We start from the raw sequence: 19,601 nt of genomic DNA, 5'->3' as shown, positions 1-19,601 counted from the left end.
ACATCACTGATGGTTTTAAAATATTTATATACTGATCTGGTCGTCTGTATTTTACCATTGTTGAAATATACTATACTACTGGTCTATACTGGTTTACACTGGTTTACACTGGTCTATACTGGTTTACACCGGTCTATACTGATTTACACTGATTCACACTAGTTAATACTGGTTTACACTAGTATATACTGGTTCAACCTCGTTTATACTGGTTTACACTGGTCTATACTGGTTTACACTGATCTATCCTGGTTCACTCTAGTTTTTACTGTTTTACACTGGTCTATACTTGTTTACACTGGTTTACACTGGTCTATTCTGGTTTACACTGGTTAATACTGGTTTACATTAGTATATACTTGCTCATACTGGTTTGTACTAGTTAGATTGCACAGTTTTGAATTTAAACATTTTTAAAGTCTTCTGTGATCAATAATCAATCAATAATCAATAAATGATTGAAACGAAAAAACAGTGAAACAAGACCAGTTCAGTCAGTTTATTGGTCCACAGTCACAACACACACACACACACACACACAAACACAAACACAAACACACACACACACACACAAACACAAACACACACACACACACAAACACAAACACAAACACTAACACACACACACACACACACACACACACAAACACTAACACACACACACACACACAAACACAAACACAAACACACAAACACAAACACTAACACACACACACACACAAACACTAACACACAAACACACAAACACACACACACACACACACACACGGCCCTCCTCTGGCCAATGACACAGCAGGGTGTAACGATGATGATCTGCTTCCTGATTGGTCAGACGGATGATCAGCTGACATCTTTAGAGAGAAATCTTTGTGTTCCTGAAGCTCGAGTTGTCCCTGAAACACACAGAGAGAACGTCAACAAGAACATCAGGTTCTAGTCCTGACAATATAAACATGTCAACAAGAACATCAGGTTCTAGTCCTGACAATATAAACATGTCAACAGGAACATCAGGTTCTAGTCCTGACAGGATGAATGTGTAAAAGGAACATCAGGTTCTAGTTCTTACAGGATAAACATGTCAACAGGAACATCAGGTTCCAGTTCTTAGAGGATAAATGTGTCAACAAGAACACTGGGTTCTAGTTCGAAGAGGATAATAATTTCAAACAGGAACATCAGGTTCTAGCTGTAAAAGAGAATTGTTCCAGACTGTCGTGGGTCTTGTACTCCATGATGGGGTTTTGCAGAAGTAGTAGTAGTAGTAGTAGAAGTAACAGCAATAATAGTAATGGTGGTAAAGGTAATAATAATAGCAGCAGTAGTAGTAATAGTAGTAGTAGTAGTAGTAATAGTAGTAGTAGTGGTAGAAGTAATAGCAGTAATAGTAATGGTGGTAAAGGTAATAATAATAGCAGTAGTAGTGGTGGTGGTAGTAGAAGTAGTAGTAGTAGTAGAAGTAGTAGTAGTTATGGTGGTGGTATTAGTACTATTAGTAGTTGTACCTGAGGCTAATTTATGGGTTTTGTACTCCATGATGGTGTTTCGCAGTAGTAATACAGTAGCAGAAGTACTAGTAATAGCGGTGGTGGTACTCAAGTCAAGTAAATTTTTATTCATAGAGCCCATTTTCACTAAACATGGTTTGCCTCAGAGGGCTTTACAGCAGGCACCCTCCCTCTGCCCTTGGACCCTCACATCACCCGAGGAAACACTTCCGAAAAAAAACCCTGTAACGGGAAAAAAGGAAGAACCCTCAGGAAGAGCGGCAGAGGATGATGAGGGATCCCTCTTCAGGACGGACAGACGAGCGTTAGATGTCGTAAATAACAAATGAAATACAATCAAGCAGGTAGTAGAGGTACTTGTAGTAGAAGTACTAGCTGTAGTAGCAGTAATACCTGAGGCTGTCATTGTGGGTCTTATACTCCATGATCGTGTTGGCTGGAAGGTTCAGGACTCGTCTCAAAGTGTCTCTGATTCTGGATGTTGTCATTTGGTCGTTGGACGTTCTGTTCCAGATGGACAAGATGTCCTCCTGACAGGGAGACAGGTAAAGACAGACAGGTGGAGACAAACAGATAGAGACGGACAGATGGAGAGGAAGACAGGTAGAGACAGACAGGTGGAGACAAACAGGTGGAGACAGACAGGTGGAGACAGACAGGTGGAGACAAACAGGTGGAGACAGACAGGTGGAGACAGACCTTCACAGTTTTAATTGCTTCTGATTTTAAGAACAAATGTCTGTGTGGTCGTACTGCAATATTATTGCGGTAGTCCTGTAGTGTTACTGTGGTAGTACTCCAGCCCTTTTACAAAAGTAATAGTGTTATAGTGCTGCAGTCCTTTTACAACAGTAATACTGCAGTAGTACTGCAATTCTTTTACTACAGTAGTACTCTAGTAGTGGCACTGCAGTAGTGATTGTGCTATAGTAGTAACGTATTCATACAGCAAAAGTAGTACTACAGTAGTAGTGTAGTAGTGCAGCACAAATAATACAATAGTAGTACTGCAGTAGTGTGGAAGTAGTGGCAATGTAGTAGTACTGTAGAACTATAGCATTAGTAAAACTTTAGTAGTACAGTAGTGGTGCAGTAGTAGTACTGTACTTGTACAGCAGTAGTGATGCTATAGAAGTACAGTATTAGTAGAAAAGTAGTAGTGCTGTCCTAGTCCAGCAGTAGTAGTACCATAGCAATTTAGTATTGGAAACAGTAGTTGTAGTATAATATTAGTACTGTAATTGTACAGCAGTATCAGTACGGCAGTTGTAGTACTATAGTAGCTAGTGCTGGGCGGTATGACCAAAGATGTATATCACGGTATTTTTCAAAATTCTTACGGTTTCACGGTATATGACGGTGTTTCGTTTCCATGCATCATCACAACATTTTCGACCGGTTGAGGGAGGAATCACAGTATAGTACAAGTACAAGTACTAATACAGGTTCCCAGGCACCAGAAGACGACGCGGTTTACAAAGAAGAGCCAGTCATTATATCAGTCGCTGGTGCGAAGTGGCGGACGGTCGGGACTGCAGCCTGGATAAAGTACTTTCTGCTCCGTATATCCAGCGTCTCGATCATCTGCTTGAAGCTTTGTTTTTCGTCTGTTAAGCGTAACCATGTCTTTTCTAGGTGGGTAGTGATAGCGTTTGTAATCTTCGTCCACCGTTGCTTGTTCTCTCGTAGGCAGTCCCTCTAGCAAACGCGACTTGAGGTGGCATTTGGCTCGACTTTTTTTTTGCGTTCCCCAAGTTAGCAGGACCTGCTGATGTGGAGGCTGCTGACCTCGACTTCATACATTCTTGATATTCCAAGACACGCCTCCGGCGACAACTTTAGTCCGGCAACACTTAACACTTGCATATCATTTTATGCAAGTGTTGCCGGACTAAAGTTGTCTGGTTGACGTCTGATTTTTTGAAACCAGAAAACCTCCAAACAACAGACACGACTCCTCCTTCTGGCACAAGTTTTTCTGTGTCATCATGTTCTACTAGTCCTGCTGCTTTGATTTTGGAAACGTTCAACGTCTATCCGTTCCATCCTCCAGTAGTAGTAGTAGTACAGCATTAGTAATATAACAATATTAGTACTGCATTGGCAGTACTGAAGTAGTAGTATTAGTAGTAGTACGCAGCAGTTGTACAGCAGAAGTAGCAGTGCAATGGTAGTACTACAATATTAGTAAGCCTGTAGTAGTACAGTTGTAAAAGTACGGCATTACTAGTAGAGCAATAGTAGTACTGCGGTAGTTGTACGGCAGTAGTAGTAGAGCAGTAGTAGCGCTGCAGCAGTAGTACAGCAGTAGCAGCACTGCAGTAGCAGCACTGCAGTAGCAGTAGTACCTGAAAGCGTATGGAGACGACAGCTCCACAGATCTCCTCTCCCACCATGAACTGTTCTCCCAGCATGGCCAGTATGATGTTCTCCCAGAACCGACTGGCCAAACCTTTACGAAGACGGATGATCCACTTCCCCCCACTGCGGTTAGACTCGTCCTGCAGGGAGGACAGACAGGTGAGAGACAGACAGGTGAGAGACAGACAGGTGAGGGACAGACAGGTGAGGGACAGACAGGTGAGAGACAGACAGGTGAGGGATAGACAGATGAGGGACAGACAGGTGAGGGACAGACAGGTGAGGGACAGACAGGTAAGGGACAGTACAGTATGACTGCAGTATGACTGCAGTATAATTACAGCATCAATACAGAGTGGCCACAGTAAAACTGCAGTATAACTACAGCATGACTACAGTATAACTTAGTCATGCTTGGATGATTGACATGCTGATGTACTGCGGGTAAGCGTGTTACATCACTTCTGGTGTATCTTGTCTGTGTCTCTGGTAGCGTCTCTGAGCTGCTCCTACGAGCGATTCTCAGCTAATCTTCCAACTTGTTCCTGACTTCGGCTGCTTTTATCTGTCTGTGACTGAAAACTCACATAAGTTTTATTTAATCACTCACAGCTGTCTCCTCCTCTCAGCGGTTTTTCCTGTGTATTCACAACCGCTCTCACTGTTAGCCGGTTAGCTTCGTTAGCATTAGCTTTGGTTAGCGATGACTTCTCCCTGCTCCCCTCCCTCTGCTCCTTTCCTCTCTGCTCCTCTCCTTCTGCTCCTCTCCTGCTCATTGTGTCAGATGTTTAGTTACTCCTCTGCCTCCTTCAGTGATAGTGGTACCTGTAACAAGCGTAGTTTATTTGCTGCGCTGGAGGCGGGGCTTAGCGATCTGGAAGCGTGGCTCCGCACCGTAGATAATCCCTCTTTAGCTGCGATAGTTAGCGAGCCCCCTGTAGCCGGTGCGGACCAACATAGCATAGCCTCTGCTAGCCGTCCCCCGGCAACCCCCGTGCAGCCGGGAGGCTGGGTGACTGTCCGAGCGAAGCGTAGTAAGCCGAAGCCCACGGTACACCACCCACCCCCCCTTCACGTTTCAAATAAGTACTCCCCTCTCAACCACACACCAACCGAGGACACAACCCTGGTCATTGGTAGCTCTATTTTGCGAAACGTGCCATGACAAACCAGAGTTGGGACCAGGTTTCAGAGTCGCAGTCTTACACGCTTCTCTGATCCTCTAGCACAGTCACACACCCATAATGTAAATGTTATAAAAACAGTGTCTGTCCCCCGACCACTTCATTTGTTTAATGCTAAAATAAACAAAAGGGGAGTTGTACATGAAAATCTCATAAAAATTAACTCATCTCCTGTCATACAGCATCATAACAGGAGAATTAAATGTGGACTCTTGAACGTTAGATCCTTATCAACCAAGGCTCATTTAGTCACTGATTTAATATCGGATAACCATATTGATTTATTCTGCCTCACTGAGACCTGGCTCTGTCCTGAAGAGTACGTTAGCCTGAATGAATCCACTCCTCCTGGTCATATAAATACTCACGTTGCGCGGGACACTGGCCGAGGAGGGGGAGTCGCTGCTATTTTTGATTCAAGCTTAGCAATTCACACTAAGGCCAAGTTAAACTATAATTCATTTGAAAGCCTTTTTCTTCGTCTTCTCACCCATCCTGGAAAACTTTACAGCCAATTCTGTTTGTTATAGTGTACCGCGCCCCCAGCCCATACTCTGAATTTCTATCTGAGTTCTCTGAGCTTATATCAAGTTTAGTGCTCAAATCAGACAAAATTATTATTGTAGGGGATTTTAACATTCACATGGATGTTAATAGTGATAGCCTTAGTTCTGCTTTCTCCACACTGTTGGATTCAATAGGCTTCAGTAAGTGTGTACATAAACCCACCCACCACTACAATCACACCCTCGATTTAGTCCTTGCATACGGCATTGATATTGCAGATTTATCAGTCTTTCCTGAGATTCCTGCTCTGTCTGACCATTATTTGATAACTTTCAATTTTTTATTACTTGACTACAAGCCTCTCAGTAAGAGCTACTCTTCTAGATGTCTATCTGATTCAGGAGTGGCTAAATTTAAGAAACTAATTCCCTCTGCTTTGACATCATTACCATGTCTTACAACTCCTGAGCACACTACTACTAACTTAAGTCATTCCCAAATTGACTGTCTCATCGATAATGCTACTGGCTCACTGCGATCAGCTCTCGACACTGTTGCAACCTTCAAGAAGAAAATAATGAAACAAAGAAAATTAGCCCCATGGTTTAACCTCCAGATTCGCAAATTGAAATAAACATCGCGAAAATTTGAAAGACATTAGCGTTCGACCAAACTGGAAGAGTCCCGTTTAGTCTGGCTGGACAGTCTTAAAGTCTATAAGAAGGCCCTCCGCCATGCCAGGGCAAACTATTATTCATCATTAATTGAGGAAAACAAAAACAATCCCAGGTTTCTTTTCAACACTGTAGCCAGGTTGACTCAGAGTCACAGCTCTATAGAGCCTGTATTCCTTTGGCCCTCAGCAGTGACGACTTTATGAATTTCTTTAATAATAAAATCATAACTATTCGAGATAAAATCCATCACCTCTTACCCTCAACTGACCTGACCCCGAACTCAGATAGCCTGGATATGGCAGCAAGGCCCGAAATTTATCTAGACCATTTCTCCCCCATTGACCTTCATCAACTCTATACTTTGGTTTCTGCATCTAAGCCATCAACATGCCTGCTAGACCCCATCCCAACTAAGCTCCTTAAGGAAGTTTTGCCTTTATTAGACAACTTTTTATTAGATATAATCAACGCGTCTTTGTTAACAGGTTATGTACCCCAGTCTTTTAAAGTAGCTGTCATTAAACCTCTTCTAAAGAAGCCCACTCTCCATCCTGAGATTTTAGCTAACTATAGACCAATATCTAATCTCCCCTTTATTTCTAAAATCCTTGAGAGAGTGGTTGCTCATCAGCTCTGTGACTTTCTCCGAGACAACAGTTTATTCGAGGACTTTCAGTCAGGCTTCAGAGTTCATCATAGCACAGAGACGGCACTAGTAAAAATTAATAACGACTTATTTATCGCTTCTGACACGGGTCTGGTCTCTGTTTTAATCCTATTAGATCTTAGTGCTGCATTTGTCACCATTGACCATCAAATCTTACTGCACAGACTTGAAACCTCAATTGGCCTTAAAGGAACGTCACTAGCCTGGTTTAAGTCATACTTATCAGATCGTTCCCAATTTGTTCACATCAATGATCAACCCTCCGCACATACAAAGGTCTGCTTTGGAGTGCCACAAGGTTCGGTGCTTGGACCAATCCTTTTCACTTTATATATGCTTCCTCTAGGCAACATAATTAGAAAACATTCCTTAAATTTCCATTGTTATGCTGATGATACGCAATTATATCTATCTATGAAACCAGATGAAAATGATCAGCTATCTAGACTTCAAACATGTCTTAAGGATGTAAAAGCCTGGATGAGCCGTAATTTCCTGATGTTGAATTCAGACAAAACTGAAGTTATTGTTCTTGGCCCAAAACACCTCAGAAGCTCCTTTTCCAACAATAATTGTAATTATTGTAATTTGTAATTTCTCTAGATGGCATTACCTTGGCCTCTAGCACAACTGTAAGGAACCTCTGAGTTTTATTTGACCAGGATTTATCCTTTGCCTCCCATATAAAACAAACTTCAAGGACGGCTTTCTTTCACTTGCGTAACATCGCAAAAATTAGACATATCCTATCCCAAACAGATGCTGAAAAATTAGTACATGCATTTGTCACCTCTAGGCTGGATTACTGTAATTCCCTATTATTTGGTTGCCCCAACAAATCTCTTAGGTCTCTCCAACTGGTGCAGAACCCTGCTGCTCGTGTTTTAACGGGAACCAAGAAAAGGGACCATATTTCTCCTGTTTCAGCTTCTCTGCACTGGCTCCCTGTGAAATCCAGGATTGAATTTAAAATCCTCCTCCTTACTTACAAAGCTCTAAATGTTCAGGCTCCGTCTTATCTGTCACAGCTCATAGTTCCTTACCAACCCTCAAGATCACTGCGCTCTGAAAACGCAGGGTTACTTGTGGTTCCCAAAATTTCCCCAAAAAAAAGTAGGTTAGGAACCAGAGCCTTCAGCTACCACGCTCCTCTCCTATGGAACCATCTTCCATTTTCGGTCAGGGAGGCAGACACCGTTTCAGCTTTTAAGGGTAGACTTAAGACCTTCCTCTTTGATAAAGCTTATAATTAGGGCTGGCTCAGGCTGCCTGGACCAGCCCATAATTAGGCTGACATAGGTTTAACCTGCCGGGGGACTTCCTCTGATACACTGAGCTCCTTTTCCTTCTCTCAATGCCGCCATCAGAAATCATGCATGTCTGTTTACTGCATTGCCATGTGCAAGCTTAGCTTAGCTCTGTGATAGCCCTGTGGTACTCTCACTGCCTGGGGCTCGCGATTACAGAGCCTGGGTCTGTTGAACTGCACTACGCTAATCCTGTTGCCTCTCAGGAGCGTTCCTGCTCCCTTGTTTCCTAGTTTCCCTGGATCCAGGCCGTAACCTTGACTGTGCCTGACCGTGGTGATAGCTGTGCTGATGCCGCGACCCTGCCTTTGGTTGTGCTCGTGCTGTGGCTGTACTGATTCTGTGCCCCCCGCTCGCCCTGATCGTGGTCTGTTCCAGGTTGCGCCGATGCTGTGATCTTGCCTTTGGACAACTCCCTTTCACATATGCATGAGACTGTTATCATCTCTATCAACATCATCATAGAGAGCAATTACTAATTTCACACTTACCATTATTGTAATATGACATGCATCTGTTTCTATTGTTGCTGTGCCCCCCCTCCCCTTCCTCTCTCCCCTCTCTCTCTTTCTCTTTCCTTTTTTGCCATGATTGTATTTCATTTGCTATTTACGACATCTATTGCTCGTCTGTCCGTCCTGGAAGAGGGATCCCTCACTATCCTCTACCGCTCTTCCTGAGGTTTCTTCCTCTTTTTTTTCCCCGTTACAGGGGTTCTTTTTGGGGAGTTTTTCCTCGGGTGATGTGAGGGTCTGAGGGCAGAGGGATGTCGTACACTGTAAAGCCCTCTGAGGCAAACCATGTTTTTGTGATAATGGGCTCTATAAATAAAACTGACTGACTGACTAACTGCAGTATTAGTACAGCATGATTACAGTGTAATGACAATATAATTACAGTATGACTATATTATAACTACAGTATGACAATAGCATAATTACAATATGACTACAGTATGATCTCATTATGACTACAGCATGACTACAATACAACTACAGTATAACTACAATAAAACTACAACATGACTACAACATAACTGCAGAATGACTACAGCATGACTACAATACAACTACAGTATAACTACAATAAAACTACAGCATGACTACAACATAACTGCAGAATGACTACAGCATGACTACAACATAACTGTAGTATGCCTACAGCGTGACTACAATATAATTATAGTATAACTACAGATTCTACAGCATGACAGAGTTAGTACAGTATTACTACAGTACTACTACAGTACATTTTCGGTGTTGTTACCTCCCACATGGGTTTGATTCCTTCTTTGAACAGGTGGAAGTCACTGTGTCCGCTGAGGTCACCTGGTCTGATCATGTGACTGTAAAACCTCCAGAACTGCTCCACCTGAACACACACACACACACACACACACACACACACACACACTCAGTTTATTAATGGATGTATTGATGAAGCTGTTGATTGATCTGTAAACGGTGGTGATCCGACACTAAAGGTGTGATGTATGAAAGTCGTGGTCTCGGCTCGCAGCTCTACACCGAAGCCTGTTCGTTGTCGTGGTCGGAGGCGGCTTTCGTCTGGAGGACGGACCCGCTTCCTGAGAGAGTCCCGCCCCCGCCACAACTGTCCCTCTCCAATGGCCTCATGGCGCTGATGGCTGAGGCCCAGGTCCACCCTCAGGTGTCGCGGTTCACCCTCAGGTGTCACGGTCCACCCTCAGGTGTCGCGGTCCACCCTCAGGTGTCGTGGAATCCTCAGCACCACATTAACCGGCCAGACCCCGTACCAGCTGTTGCACCGGCATCTCCTCGGCGAGTGGCTGCGCTGCTCGTTCACGACCGGGACGATGCACCGACAGTTGCTGAAGCGGGTCCAGATGCTCAGGGGGCAGACACGCCCATCCCCGACACACCTGTGACGCACCAACAACCGGAGCCTTCCTCAGCTGGCCGCAGCACTCTGGGGGCCGCACCGGCCCCCGCACACCATCTCTAATCTTCGGGGACTCCATAACCAGGGACCTTCGGTTTTTAACGCCATCACCCACTGCATTCCTCTGTTATCCTGGACAAACTGCTGCATTTACTGCCCTCCGTCCCGATCTCCACATCCAAAACTGTGCTTCATGTTGGGACAAATGACACGTTCTGAGGGGAATCCAAGCGCACGTAACACAATTTTAACCTGCTTTTTAACGTTTTAAAGGACACGGGAACGCCGGTTTTTATCTCTGGACCAATCCCCACAGTTGGTCGTGGAGCAGAGCAGTTTAGCCACATCCTTGCCCTGAACACCTGGCTCCAACAATTTTAATCTGCTCTGGGAGCCCGCCTCGCTCTTCCAGCAAGGCGGGCTCCATCCCAACAGGCGGGCTGACCGAATGCTGTCCGCAAACATTCAACACGCGGTCCGCTCCTCAAACGTACGGCACTTTAGAAACAACAGCATGTTCCCACGCCCAGGCCTCACCCCCATACGATAATCCCCGTTCACCTGAAGTCACCCATGTTTCAGATCCCGCCATCGTACCTGTCAGCCTCCATTCGTCTCCCGCTCCCCACATCACGCCAACCACTCAACTCCTTGTCCCGGTCCTCATCACCTCCAGACATCTCCACCCGCCACCTGTCAAATCTTGTTACCTCTCCAACCTAATTCAAATCCCCCTGCAGCCCCGCCCTCTTTTAAATGTGATCCAGCAAACTTTGGACTTTTGAAAATCAGATCACTCAATAACAAATCTTTCATGCACTGATTTTATCTCACAAAACCACCTAGATCTTATTTTCACAGAAACCTGGCTGAGCCCAGGAGATCGCGCTCCCCTCACTGAAGCTAGTCCCCCAGATTTTAAGTACCTGCATCAGCCCCGGGGGGGGGTTTCTGTCATCTACAGTTTAAATGCACTCCTGTCACACACGATGGCTTCTCATCGTTCGAACACCTCGTTTTTATAGTTTAATCTGAACTTCCTGTATTAACTTTAGTTAACAGACCACCTAAAAATGTTTTCATCTCAGAGTTTTCAGAGTTTCTATCCCATTTTACTTCTAAGTTTGACAGAATCCTGATTTTAGGTGATTATAATATACACGTCTGTGTCCCTGACAGTGTCTCACTGCTGATTTTATAGAAACTCTGGAATCTCTTAACCTCGCGCATTTAAAACAGGGGCCCTCACACTCAAAGGGCCACACCGTGGACCCAGTTTTACATGGCGGCCTCCGCCCTGACAGCTTTGAGATGAAGGACATCGATGTGTCAGCACAAACTGGTTTTATTTAATACGGTTTTATTTTTTTTTATAACTGAGTCTTTAACTGCCTCTAATCAAGATTTAACACAGAAGAGCTTGTCTCTCTTTGATCACACCTCGACTGTCCTGGACTCTGCTGCACCTTACAAAAACAAGAGCTCAGGCAGAGCCCCACAGCCGAGGCTAAAAGGTTTTAGAAATGACTTAAAAAGAGATTGCAGAAGAAAAGAACGTAAATGGAAGAAGACAGGCAGGTATGCTACGACATTTGGAAAGACGTGCTGAGACAAACTCAAGAGGCAGTTGGAGACACGAGGGCAGCACTTTACTCTGATCTGAATTCATCTGATCACTCAAAGCCCAGGATTTTATTTAAGGTTTTAGACCCTCTCCTTTTACTGACCCCACCCGGGAACTATGCCAGACATTTTTCATTTCCTTCCCCGCTGAGGTTAGGGACATTCGGCAGAGTATCACTCCCCCAGATTGTGTCTTAAACACACAGACGGAGATTCAAAGTTATTTTAGCAGCTGAGCCAGTGTCTGGACACTTTTAGTAAAGATTTTATCCCACATGAAACTAACGACGTGCAGCCTGGATTTTTTTGCCGACTAAATTAAATAAAAAGGAGGTTTTTAACACGGTTGGGCCCAGTATTTTATCCATTTTTAATAGTTCTTTAGCAGAAGGTTGTTGTTTTTATACACGCTATGGTCCAGCCTCTTTTAAAGAAACCCAACCTTGTTCCCTTTGATTTTGATAATTTTAGACCGATTTCAAAGCTCCCATTTTTATTCAAACTTTTAGAGACGGTGATTTCTGCACAGCTTTTAACTTTTATGTCTGAGAATAAGCTCTTTGAAAAATTTCAGTCTGGTTTTGGAGCCGGTCACGGCACTCAGACGGCCCTCCTCCAGGTAGCCAATGACATCCTTTCAGCAGCAGATGGGGGGAGGGCTCAATCTGGATCCTTTTGGATCTCAGTGCAGCCTTTGACACCATTGATCACGCTGTTTTAATCGAACATTTGAAACACTGGGTGGGACGCTGCTTAGCTGGTTTCATTCTTATCTTTTAGAGCGAACCTCTGCAGTCAGCGCAGGTGATTACTCCTCTTCTATTACCGGTGGTGTACCGCAAGGTTCGGTTTTAGGTCCAATTTGATTTTCTATTTTTATGCTGCCCCCTGGCCAAATAATTCAGCGCCAAAAAGTCTCCTTTCACTGCCAGCAGACGACGCACAGATATACTCTCCGCTGAGACCGGACGACCCGAGAAGCCGAGCTGCCGTCAAACATCGTCTATCTGATATCAGCTGCTGGATGACAAAATGTTCTTCAACTCAAAATCTGAAATAATACTGTTCCACGTCCAAAACAACTCCCATATCATTGAAAATAACCCTGGTGAATTCTCAGTAAATGTCAAACTTACTGCCAGAAATTTAGGCGTAGTTTCAGATTCAAATCTGTCATTTACAAATAAACTCATCACGCTACCTTCAAATACGCACAACAGCTAAAATCAGTACTTAGTCAGATCTGGAAAAACTCAAACATGCCCTCGTTTTCTCCAGATTAGACGCCTGTAACTCTCCGGTATCACCCATAAATCACTCTCGCCTCCAACTGGTCCAGAACGCAGCAGTTACGCCTCTTACTGGTTTTAACAGACGACATCATATTATCCCGTTTTAGCTTCTCTCCACTGGCTCCCTGTTAGTTTTAGAATTGATTTTAGGATTTTACTGATCACCTTTAAAGCACTTATGGGTCTGGCTCCAAGTTACATAACTGAATTATTAACCCCCTGTGAGTCAGCCTGCAGCCTCAGATCCTCGGGCAAAGACCTCATGGTCGTTCCAAAACCGACACTAAAAACTAAAGGCGATCGAGCATTTTCAATCAGAGCCCCTCGACTGCGGGACGACCTGTCCCAGGAGACAAGACGTCAGTTACATCTTTAAATCGCTTCCTAAAACCCACTTCTATAGACTTGCCTTTATTTGATGTCGCTTTTCCCCTCTTTCCCGTTTTCCCTGTTTTCTGTGTTTTCCCTGTTTTCCGTGTTTTCGCTCCTCCTCCTGCCGTGTTTCTTGTCCTTTGTTCATCTCCCTAATATTATCAGCTCCTTTCAGATTTATATACCATCCTGGTATTTTCCCTATTTACAGATTTAATTTGTTATTTTATTTATTCTTATTTAACCTCTTTAACCCTAACCCTCTTTTTACTCATCATGTTCATTTCATGTTCTGTTCTCTCATTTGTCTCGTGTTTTTCGTCAGTATGGTTGTATTTGTATTGTTTATTGATACTACCTTGTACTGCTTCATTTTACTGCCCTGATCTCTTTTTACTTTTTTATTTCCCTCTTTTTATTCTCACTTCTTTGATCCGTCACATCATTTCAGTCCTGCGGGTCTCAGCTCATCATGTTTGGGTTCTTGTGTTGCTGGATTAACAAAGTCAGATGGTTTTATTATTGTTGTTGTTGTATTTATGAGTGTGTATATGTATGCATGTATGTATATGTGTACACATATATATATATATATTAGTGCTGGGCATAGATTAATTTTTTTAATCTAGATTAATCTCACTGCAATCCTGTAGTTAATCTAGATTAATCTAGATTAAAATTATAGATTTGAATTTTGCCAAAGACATTCAAAATAATATCTATCTATCTAAATGATGAAAATGCATCACAAACTGCTTGAGAAAGCTGTTCTACTATAATATTTGGTAAAGAAAAATAATGTTCCATAAGATTTACTTTGGTGTTTAACTTTATTTTCTTTTGTTAAACAGACATTTAGGAGCACAGGTTCTGTCTCCATGTGGAAAAAGCTTTTTCCTGCTAACTGGAATGAACAGCAGAGGGCGCAGCCTCTGATAACATGACCCTAACTGAACTGTGGGCCTACATTAGAGGTCATGAAGAAGACCATTAACGGTCAGCAGCTCTGTGACACGGCTGGAGCCAATCACTCCGGTCACTCAGGCAGACCAGCTCCCGCCTTGTTCACGCCCCCTCCGCGTAATTCGACCAGGTATACATCCGCGCTTAAACAACAAAGTGAAATTGGTGCCTCGCTCACTGTATAGACCCAACTTAGTGAATAGTTTATCGCGCGATAAGAACCCCGCGTTAACGCAGCACGTTAACGCCATAACGGCCCAGCACTAACTATATATATATATATATATATATATATATATATATATATATATATATATATATATATATATATATATATATATATATATATATATATATATATATATATATATATATGTTAATGTATCCTGTTGTTTTGTTTGTCTGCATGTGTTGTGGGGTTCCCTGAGTTTGTTTTTGTTTCTGTCAAAGCACTTTGTAAACTCGTGTTTTTAAAGGTGCTACATAAATAAAGTTATTATCATCATGTCACCTGAACCAGAACCTACACACACACCTATACACGTTCTCCCTGCCAGAACCCACCTCTTCATCTGGTACCACACCACATCTGTATCAGAACAATGATGCAACACATCAGGAACGTCACTGACTCAGAGACAGCTGTGTGTGTGTGAGTGTGTGTGTGTGTGTGTGTGTGTGTGTGTCTGAGTGTGTGTGTGTGTGTGTGTGTGTGAGTGTGTGAGTGTGTGTGAGTGTGTGTGTGTGAGTGTGTGTGTGTGTGTGTGAGCGTGTGTGTGAGTGTGAGTGTGAGTGAGTGTGTGTGAGTGTGTGTGTGTGTGAGTGTGTGTCTGAGTGTGTGTGTGTGTGTGAGTGTGTATGAGTGTGTGTGTGTGTGTGTGTGTGTGTGTGTGTGAGTGTGAGTGTGAGTGTGTGTGTGTGTGTGTGTGTGTGTGTGTGTGTGTGTGTGTGTGTGTGTGTGTGTGTGTGTGTGTGTGTGTGAGAGTGTGTGAGTGTGAGTGTGAGTGTGTGTGAGAGTGTGTGTGAGAGTGTGTGTGTGTGTGTGTGTGTGTGTGTGTGTACCGATGCCACAGAGCCGATCTGTCGGATGTTTTGTTCGTAACTTTGAGAACTTGCCGGACGACTCGGAGTTCTTCTGCTGAACCAGAAGGTGTAGTTATACTGCAGAGGGTGTTCACCCACACCGGGACACACCGTCTGTCCATGCAGAGGGGGACAGAGGGACAGAGACAGAGGGACCGAAAGAGACAGACAGAGAATAAATAAAAATAAATAAAATAATAAAAATACTGTAAATAGACAACCGGGACTACACACACACACATACACACACACACACACACACACACACATACACATATGTATATATACACAGTCACACAGAAGAACCATATATATGTGTGTATATTAGTGCTGGGCCGTTAACGGCATTAACGTGCTGCGTTAACGCGCGATAAGGAAATTATCGTGCAATAAACTATTCACTAAGTTGGGTCTATACAGTGAGCAAGGCACCAATTTCACTTTGTTGTTTAAGCGCGGATGTATACCTGGTCGAATTACGCGGAGGGGGCGTGAACAAGGCGGAAGCTGGTCTGCCTGAGTGACCGGAGTGATTGGCTCAAGCCGTGTCACAGAGCTGCTGACCGTTAATGGTCTTCTTCATGACCTCTAATGTAGGCCCACAGTTCAGTTAGGGTCATGTTATCAGAGGCTGCGCCCTCTGCTGTTCATTCCAGTTAGCAGGAAAAAGCTTTTTCCACATGGAGACAGAACCTGTGCTCCTAAATGTCTGTGTTTAACAAAAGAAAAAAAAGTTAAACACCAAAGTAAATCTTATGGAACATTATTTTTCTTTACCAAATATTATAGTAGAACAGCTTTCTCAAGCAGTTTGTGATGCATTTTCATCATTTAGATAGATAGATATTATTTTGAATGTCTTTGGCAAAATTCAAATCTATAATTTTAATCTAGATTAATCTAGATTAACTACAGGATTGCAGTGAGATTAATCTAGATTAAAAAAATTAATCTATGCCCAGCACTAGTGTATATATACACACACACACACACACACACACACATATGTACTGTGTATATATATATACACAGCTACAGAGGGACAGACAGACAGGTCGTCTCACCTTGCGGCGGTTGTTGTTGTTGTTGTTGTTGTTGGTCGTCCCATCGCTGTTGTCATGGAGACAGTCAATCTCCTCCTGGTCCTCCTCGTCTTTAGGACTGAAACACAAACAGGAAGTGTCTCTGACGTCATCAGCTGATCATTGAATCACATCTGTGTAAATTATTGATTATTTAGAAAGTTCCATATACATATACACACTGTGCAGTACTTTATAAAGTACATATATAAATATATACATATACACACTGTGCAGTACTTTATAAAGTACATATATAAATATATACATATACACACTGTGCAGTACTTTATAAAGTACATATATAAATATATACATATACACACTGTGCAGTACTTTATAAAGCACATATATAAATATATAAATATACACACTGTGCAGTACTTTATAAAACACATATATAAATATATACATATACACACTGTGCAGTACTTTATAAAGTATATATATAAATATATAAATATACACACTGTGCAGTACTTTATAAAACACATATAAATATATACATATACACACTGTGCAGTACTTTATAAAGCACATATATAAATATATACATATACACACTGTGCAGTACTTTATAAAGCACATATATAAATATATAAATATACACACTGCAGTACTTTATAAAACACATATATAAATATATACATATACACACTGTGCAGTACTTTATAAAGTATATATATAAATATATAAATATACACACTGTGCAGTACTTTATAAAGCACATATATAAATATATAAATATACACACTGTGCAGTACTTTATAAAGTACATATATAATTATACACACTGTGCAGTACTTTATAAAGCACATATATAAATATATACATATACACACTGTGCAGTACTTTATAAAGTATCTATATACATATATAAATATACACACTGTGCAGTACTTTATAAAGTACATATATAAATATATAAATATACACACTGTGCAGTACTTTATAAAGCACATATATAAATATATAAATATACACACTGTGCAGTACTTTATAAAGTACATATATAATTATACACACTGTGCAGTACTTTATAAAGCACATATATAAATATATACATATACACACTGTGCAGTACTTTATAAAGTACATATATAAATATATACATATACACACTGTGCAGTACTTTATAAAGCACATATATAAATATATACATATACACACTGTGCAGTACTTTATAAAGTATATATATATAAATATATACATATACACACTGTGCAGTACTTTATAAAGTACATATATAAATATATAAATATACACACTGTGCAGTACTTTATAAAGCACATATATAAATATATAAATATACACACTGTGCAGTACTTTATAAAGTACATCTATAATTATACACACTGTAGTACTTTATAAAGTACATATATAAATATATAAATATACACACTGTGCAGTACTTTATAAAGTACATATATAATTATACACACTGTAGTACTTTATAAAGTACATATATAATTATACACACTGTGCAGTACTTTATAAAGCACATATATAAATATACATACAGTGCAGTACTTTATAAAGTACATATATAAATATACATACTGTGCAGTACTTTATAAAGTACATATATAAATATACATACTGTGCAGTACTTTATAAAGTACACATATAAACATATAAGTATACACACTGTGCAGTACTTTAAAAACTACAGATATAAATACATATACACATTGTGCAGTACTTTATAAAGTACATATATAAATATATAAATATACAGATATAATTATATAAATATACACACTGTGCAGTACTTTAAAAACTACAGATATAAATACATATACACATTGTGCAGTACTTTATAAACTACAGATATAAATATACACATTGTGCAGTAACTACAGATATAAATATGTAAACCTCGGATGTACATATACAAACTGCAGACATAAGTATATAAACATCGATGTAAATGTGTAAATAAATATATTTTTATTTTATTTTTATTTTCGGTACAAACAGCTGATGCTAACTGTTAGCAGTGACCGGTGTTTGATCCGTGTACTTCTCGTGTATTTCTCGTGTATTTCTCGGCTCAGAGAGCGTCTTACCGCTCCAGCGGGTTCATGCCTCCTCGGTGCGTCTCTGACTCTGTTTTCTGTCTCTGTTTGGATTTTATTTGAGTTTATTTACATTTATTTTGACTTTGTTTCTTTCCCTCCGCGTGCAGCCGCTGATCGCTCCTCTCACTGCGCATGTGCGGCTGCAGTGGACAGTAGCCGAGAAAGAACAAGTTAAAGGGCGTTTCGCGTTTTGAAATCCTCTCTGATCATTAACCCTTAAACTCCTGGATCCACGGGAGCTCGGCGACATTTAACCCTCTGAGGCCTGAAACACACACAGAAATACACACAGTAACACACACAAAAACACAGAGAAACACACACAGACATCAGGAGCAGCTGGAAGAGAAAACCTGTTAAGGAACTGATGTGAACTTTATATATACATACATAAACATATATATATGTATATATATATATATATATATATATATATATGTACAAAGGGCAGCACAGTGGCTTTGTGGTTAGCACTGTTGCCTGGGCGTCCGGGCGGCGGGGGCCCTTCTGTGTGGAGTTTGCGTGTTCTCCCGTGTCTGCGTGGGTTCTCTCTGAGTCTCCGGTTTCCTCCCACAGTCCAAAGACCTGCAGCTCAGGTTGAGTGGTGACTCTAAATTGCCTGTAGGTGTGACTGTGAGACTGTGAGTGTGTACGGTTGTCTGTCTATATGTGTCGATGGTCTGGTGACCTGTCAAGGGTGACCCCGCCGTCCGCCCGATGACAGCTGGGATTGGCTCCAACCCCCCCGCGACGTTACAAGGGCAAGCGGTTACAGAAAATGACTGACTGATATACATACATATACACGATTTCTAACTGTACAGCCCAAGCATGATCACAAATAAACAAACAAAACAACATTAACCTGCATATACTCACACTTTCAGTTTTAAGTGGATTTTTATTGTTAACGTGAAATTCTGACGTTTATTCCGTTGAGTTTTCTATGAAACCAATTAAGTGCAGTTTTCTGT

General features: G+C 41.6%; 1 protein-coding gene across 3 annotated transcripts; it reads right to left on the bottom strand.

Annotated features, from left to right (window-relative positions):
* Nucleotides 1-485: 485 nt before the first annotated feature.
* On the bottom strand, nucleotides 486-18,790 carry eif4e2rs1 (eukaryotic translation initiation factor 4E family member 2 related sequence 1). Of its 3 annotated transcripts, XM_088073721.1 has the most exons (7): nucleotides 18,616-18,787; nucleotides 16,529-16,625; nucleotides 15,444-15,578; nucleotides 9,478-9,582; nucleotides 3,857-4,009; nucleotides 1,902-2,038; nucleotides 486-893 (listed from the first exon to the last, which is right to left on the bottom strand). In XM_088073721.1, exons 1-7 carry the CDS (start codon nucleotides 18,630-18,632, stop codon nucleotides 854-856), a joined length of 684 nt encoding a protein of 227 aa, XP_087929847.1. In that variant the 5' UTR covers nucleotides 18,633-18,787; the 3' UTR covers nucleotides 486-853. The 3 variants fall into 3 exon arrangements, with proteins under 3 accessions (XP_087929847.1, XP_087929848.1, XP_087929849.1); XM_088073722.1 differs by lacking the exon at nucleotides 9,478-9,582 and having other exon boundaries at nucleotides 18,616-18,790; XM_088073723.1 differs by lacking the exon at nucleotides 15,444-15,578 and having other exon boundaries at nucleotides 18,616-18,790.
* Nucleotides 18,791-19,601: the final 811 nt, after the last annotated feature.

This window comes from Plectropomus leopardus, chromosome 23 (genome assembly GCF_026936395.1).
Source record: "Plectropomus leopardus strain MGB_pleo_1.0 chromosome 23, ASM2693639v1, whole genome shotgun sequence".
NCBI classification, from domain to species: domain Eukaryota; kingdom Metazoa; phylum Chordata; class Actinopteri; order Perciformes; family Serranidae; genus Plectropomus; species Plectropomus leopardus.
Note: the sequence above shows the minus strand (reverse complement) of the source record. Positions and strands in the feature narration are given on the sequence as shown.

What these genes read in the sequence shown, in the direction of transcription:
- eif4e2rs1 (XM_088073721.1), bottom strand. An exon ending in GAATCAAACCCATGTGGGAG is followed by an intron (nt 4,010 to 9,477) that starts GTAACAACACCG and finishes TCCTCCCTGCAG; the next exon opens with GACGAGTCTAACCGCAGTGG. An exon ending in ACCCACAATGACAGCCTCAG is followed by an intron (nt 894 to 1,901) that starts GTATTACTGCTA and finishes TGTGTGTTTCAG; the next exon opens with GGACAACTCGAGCTTCAGGA.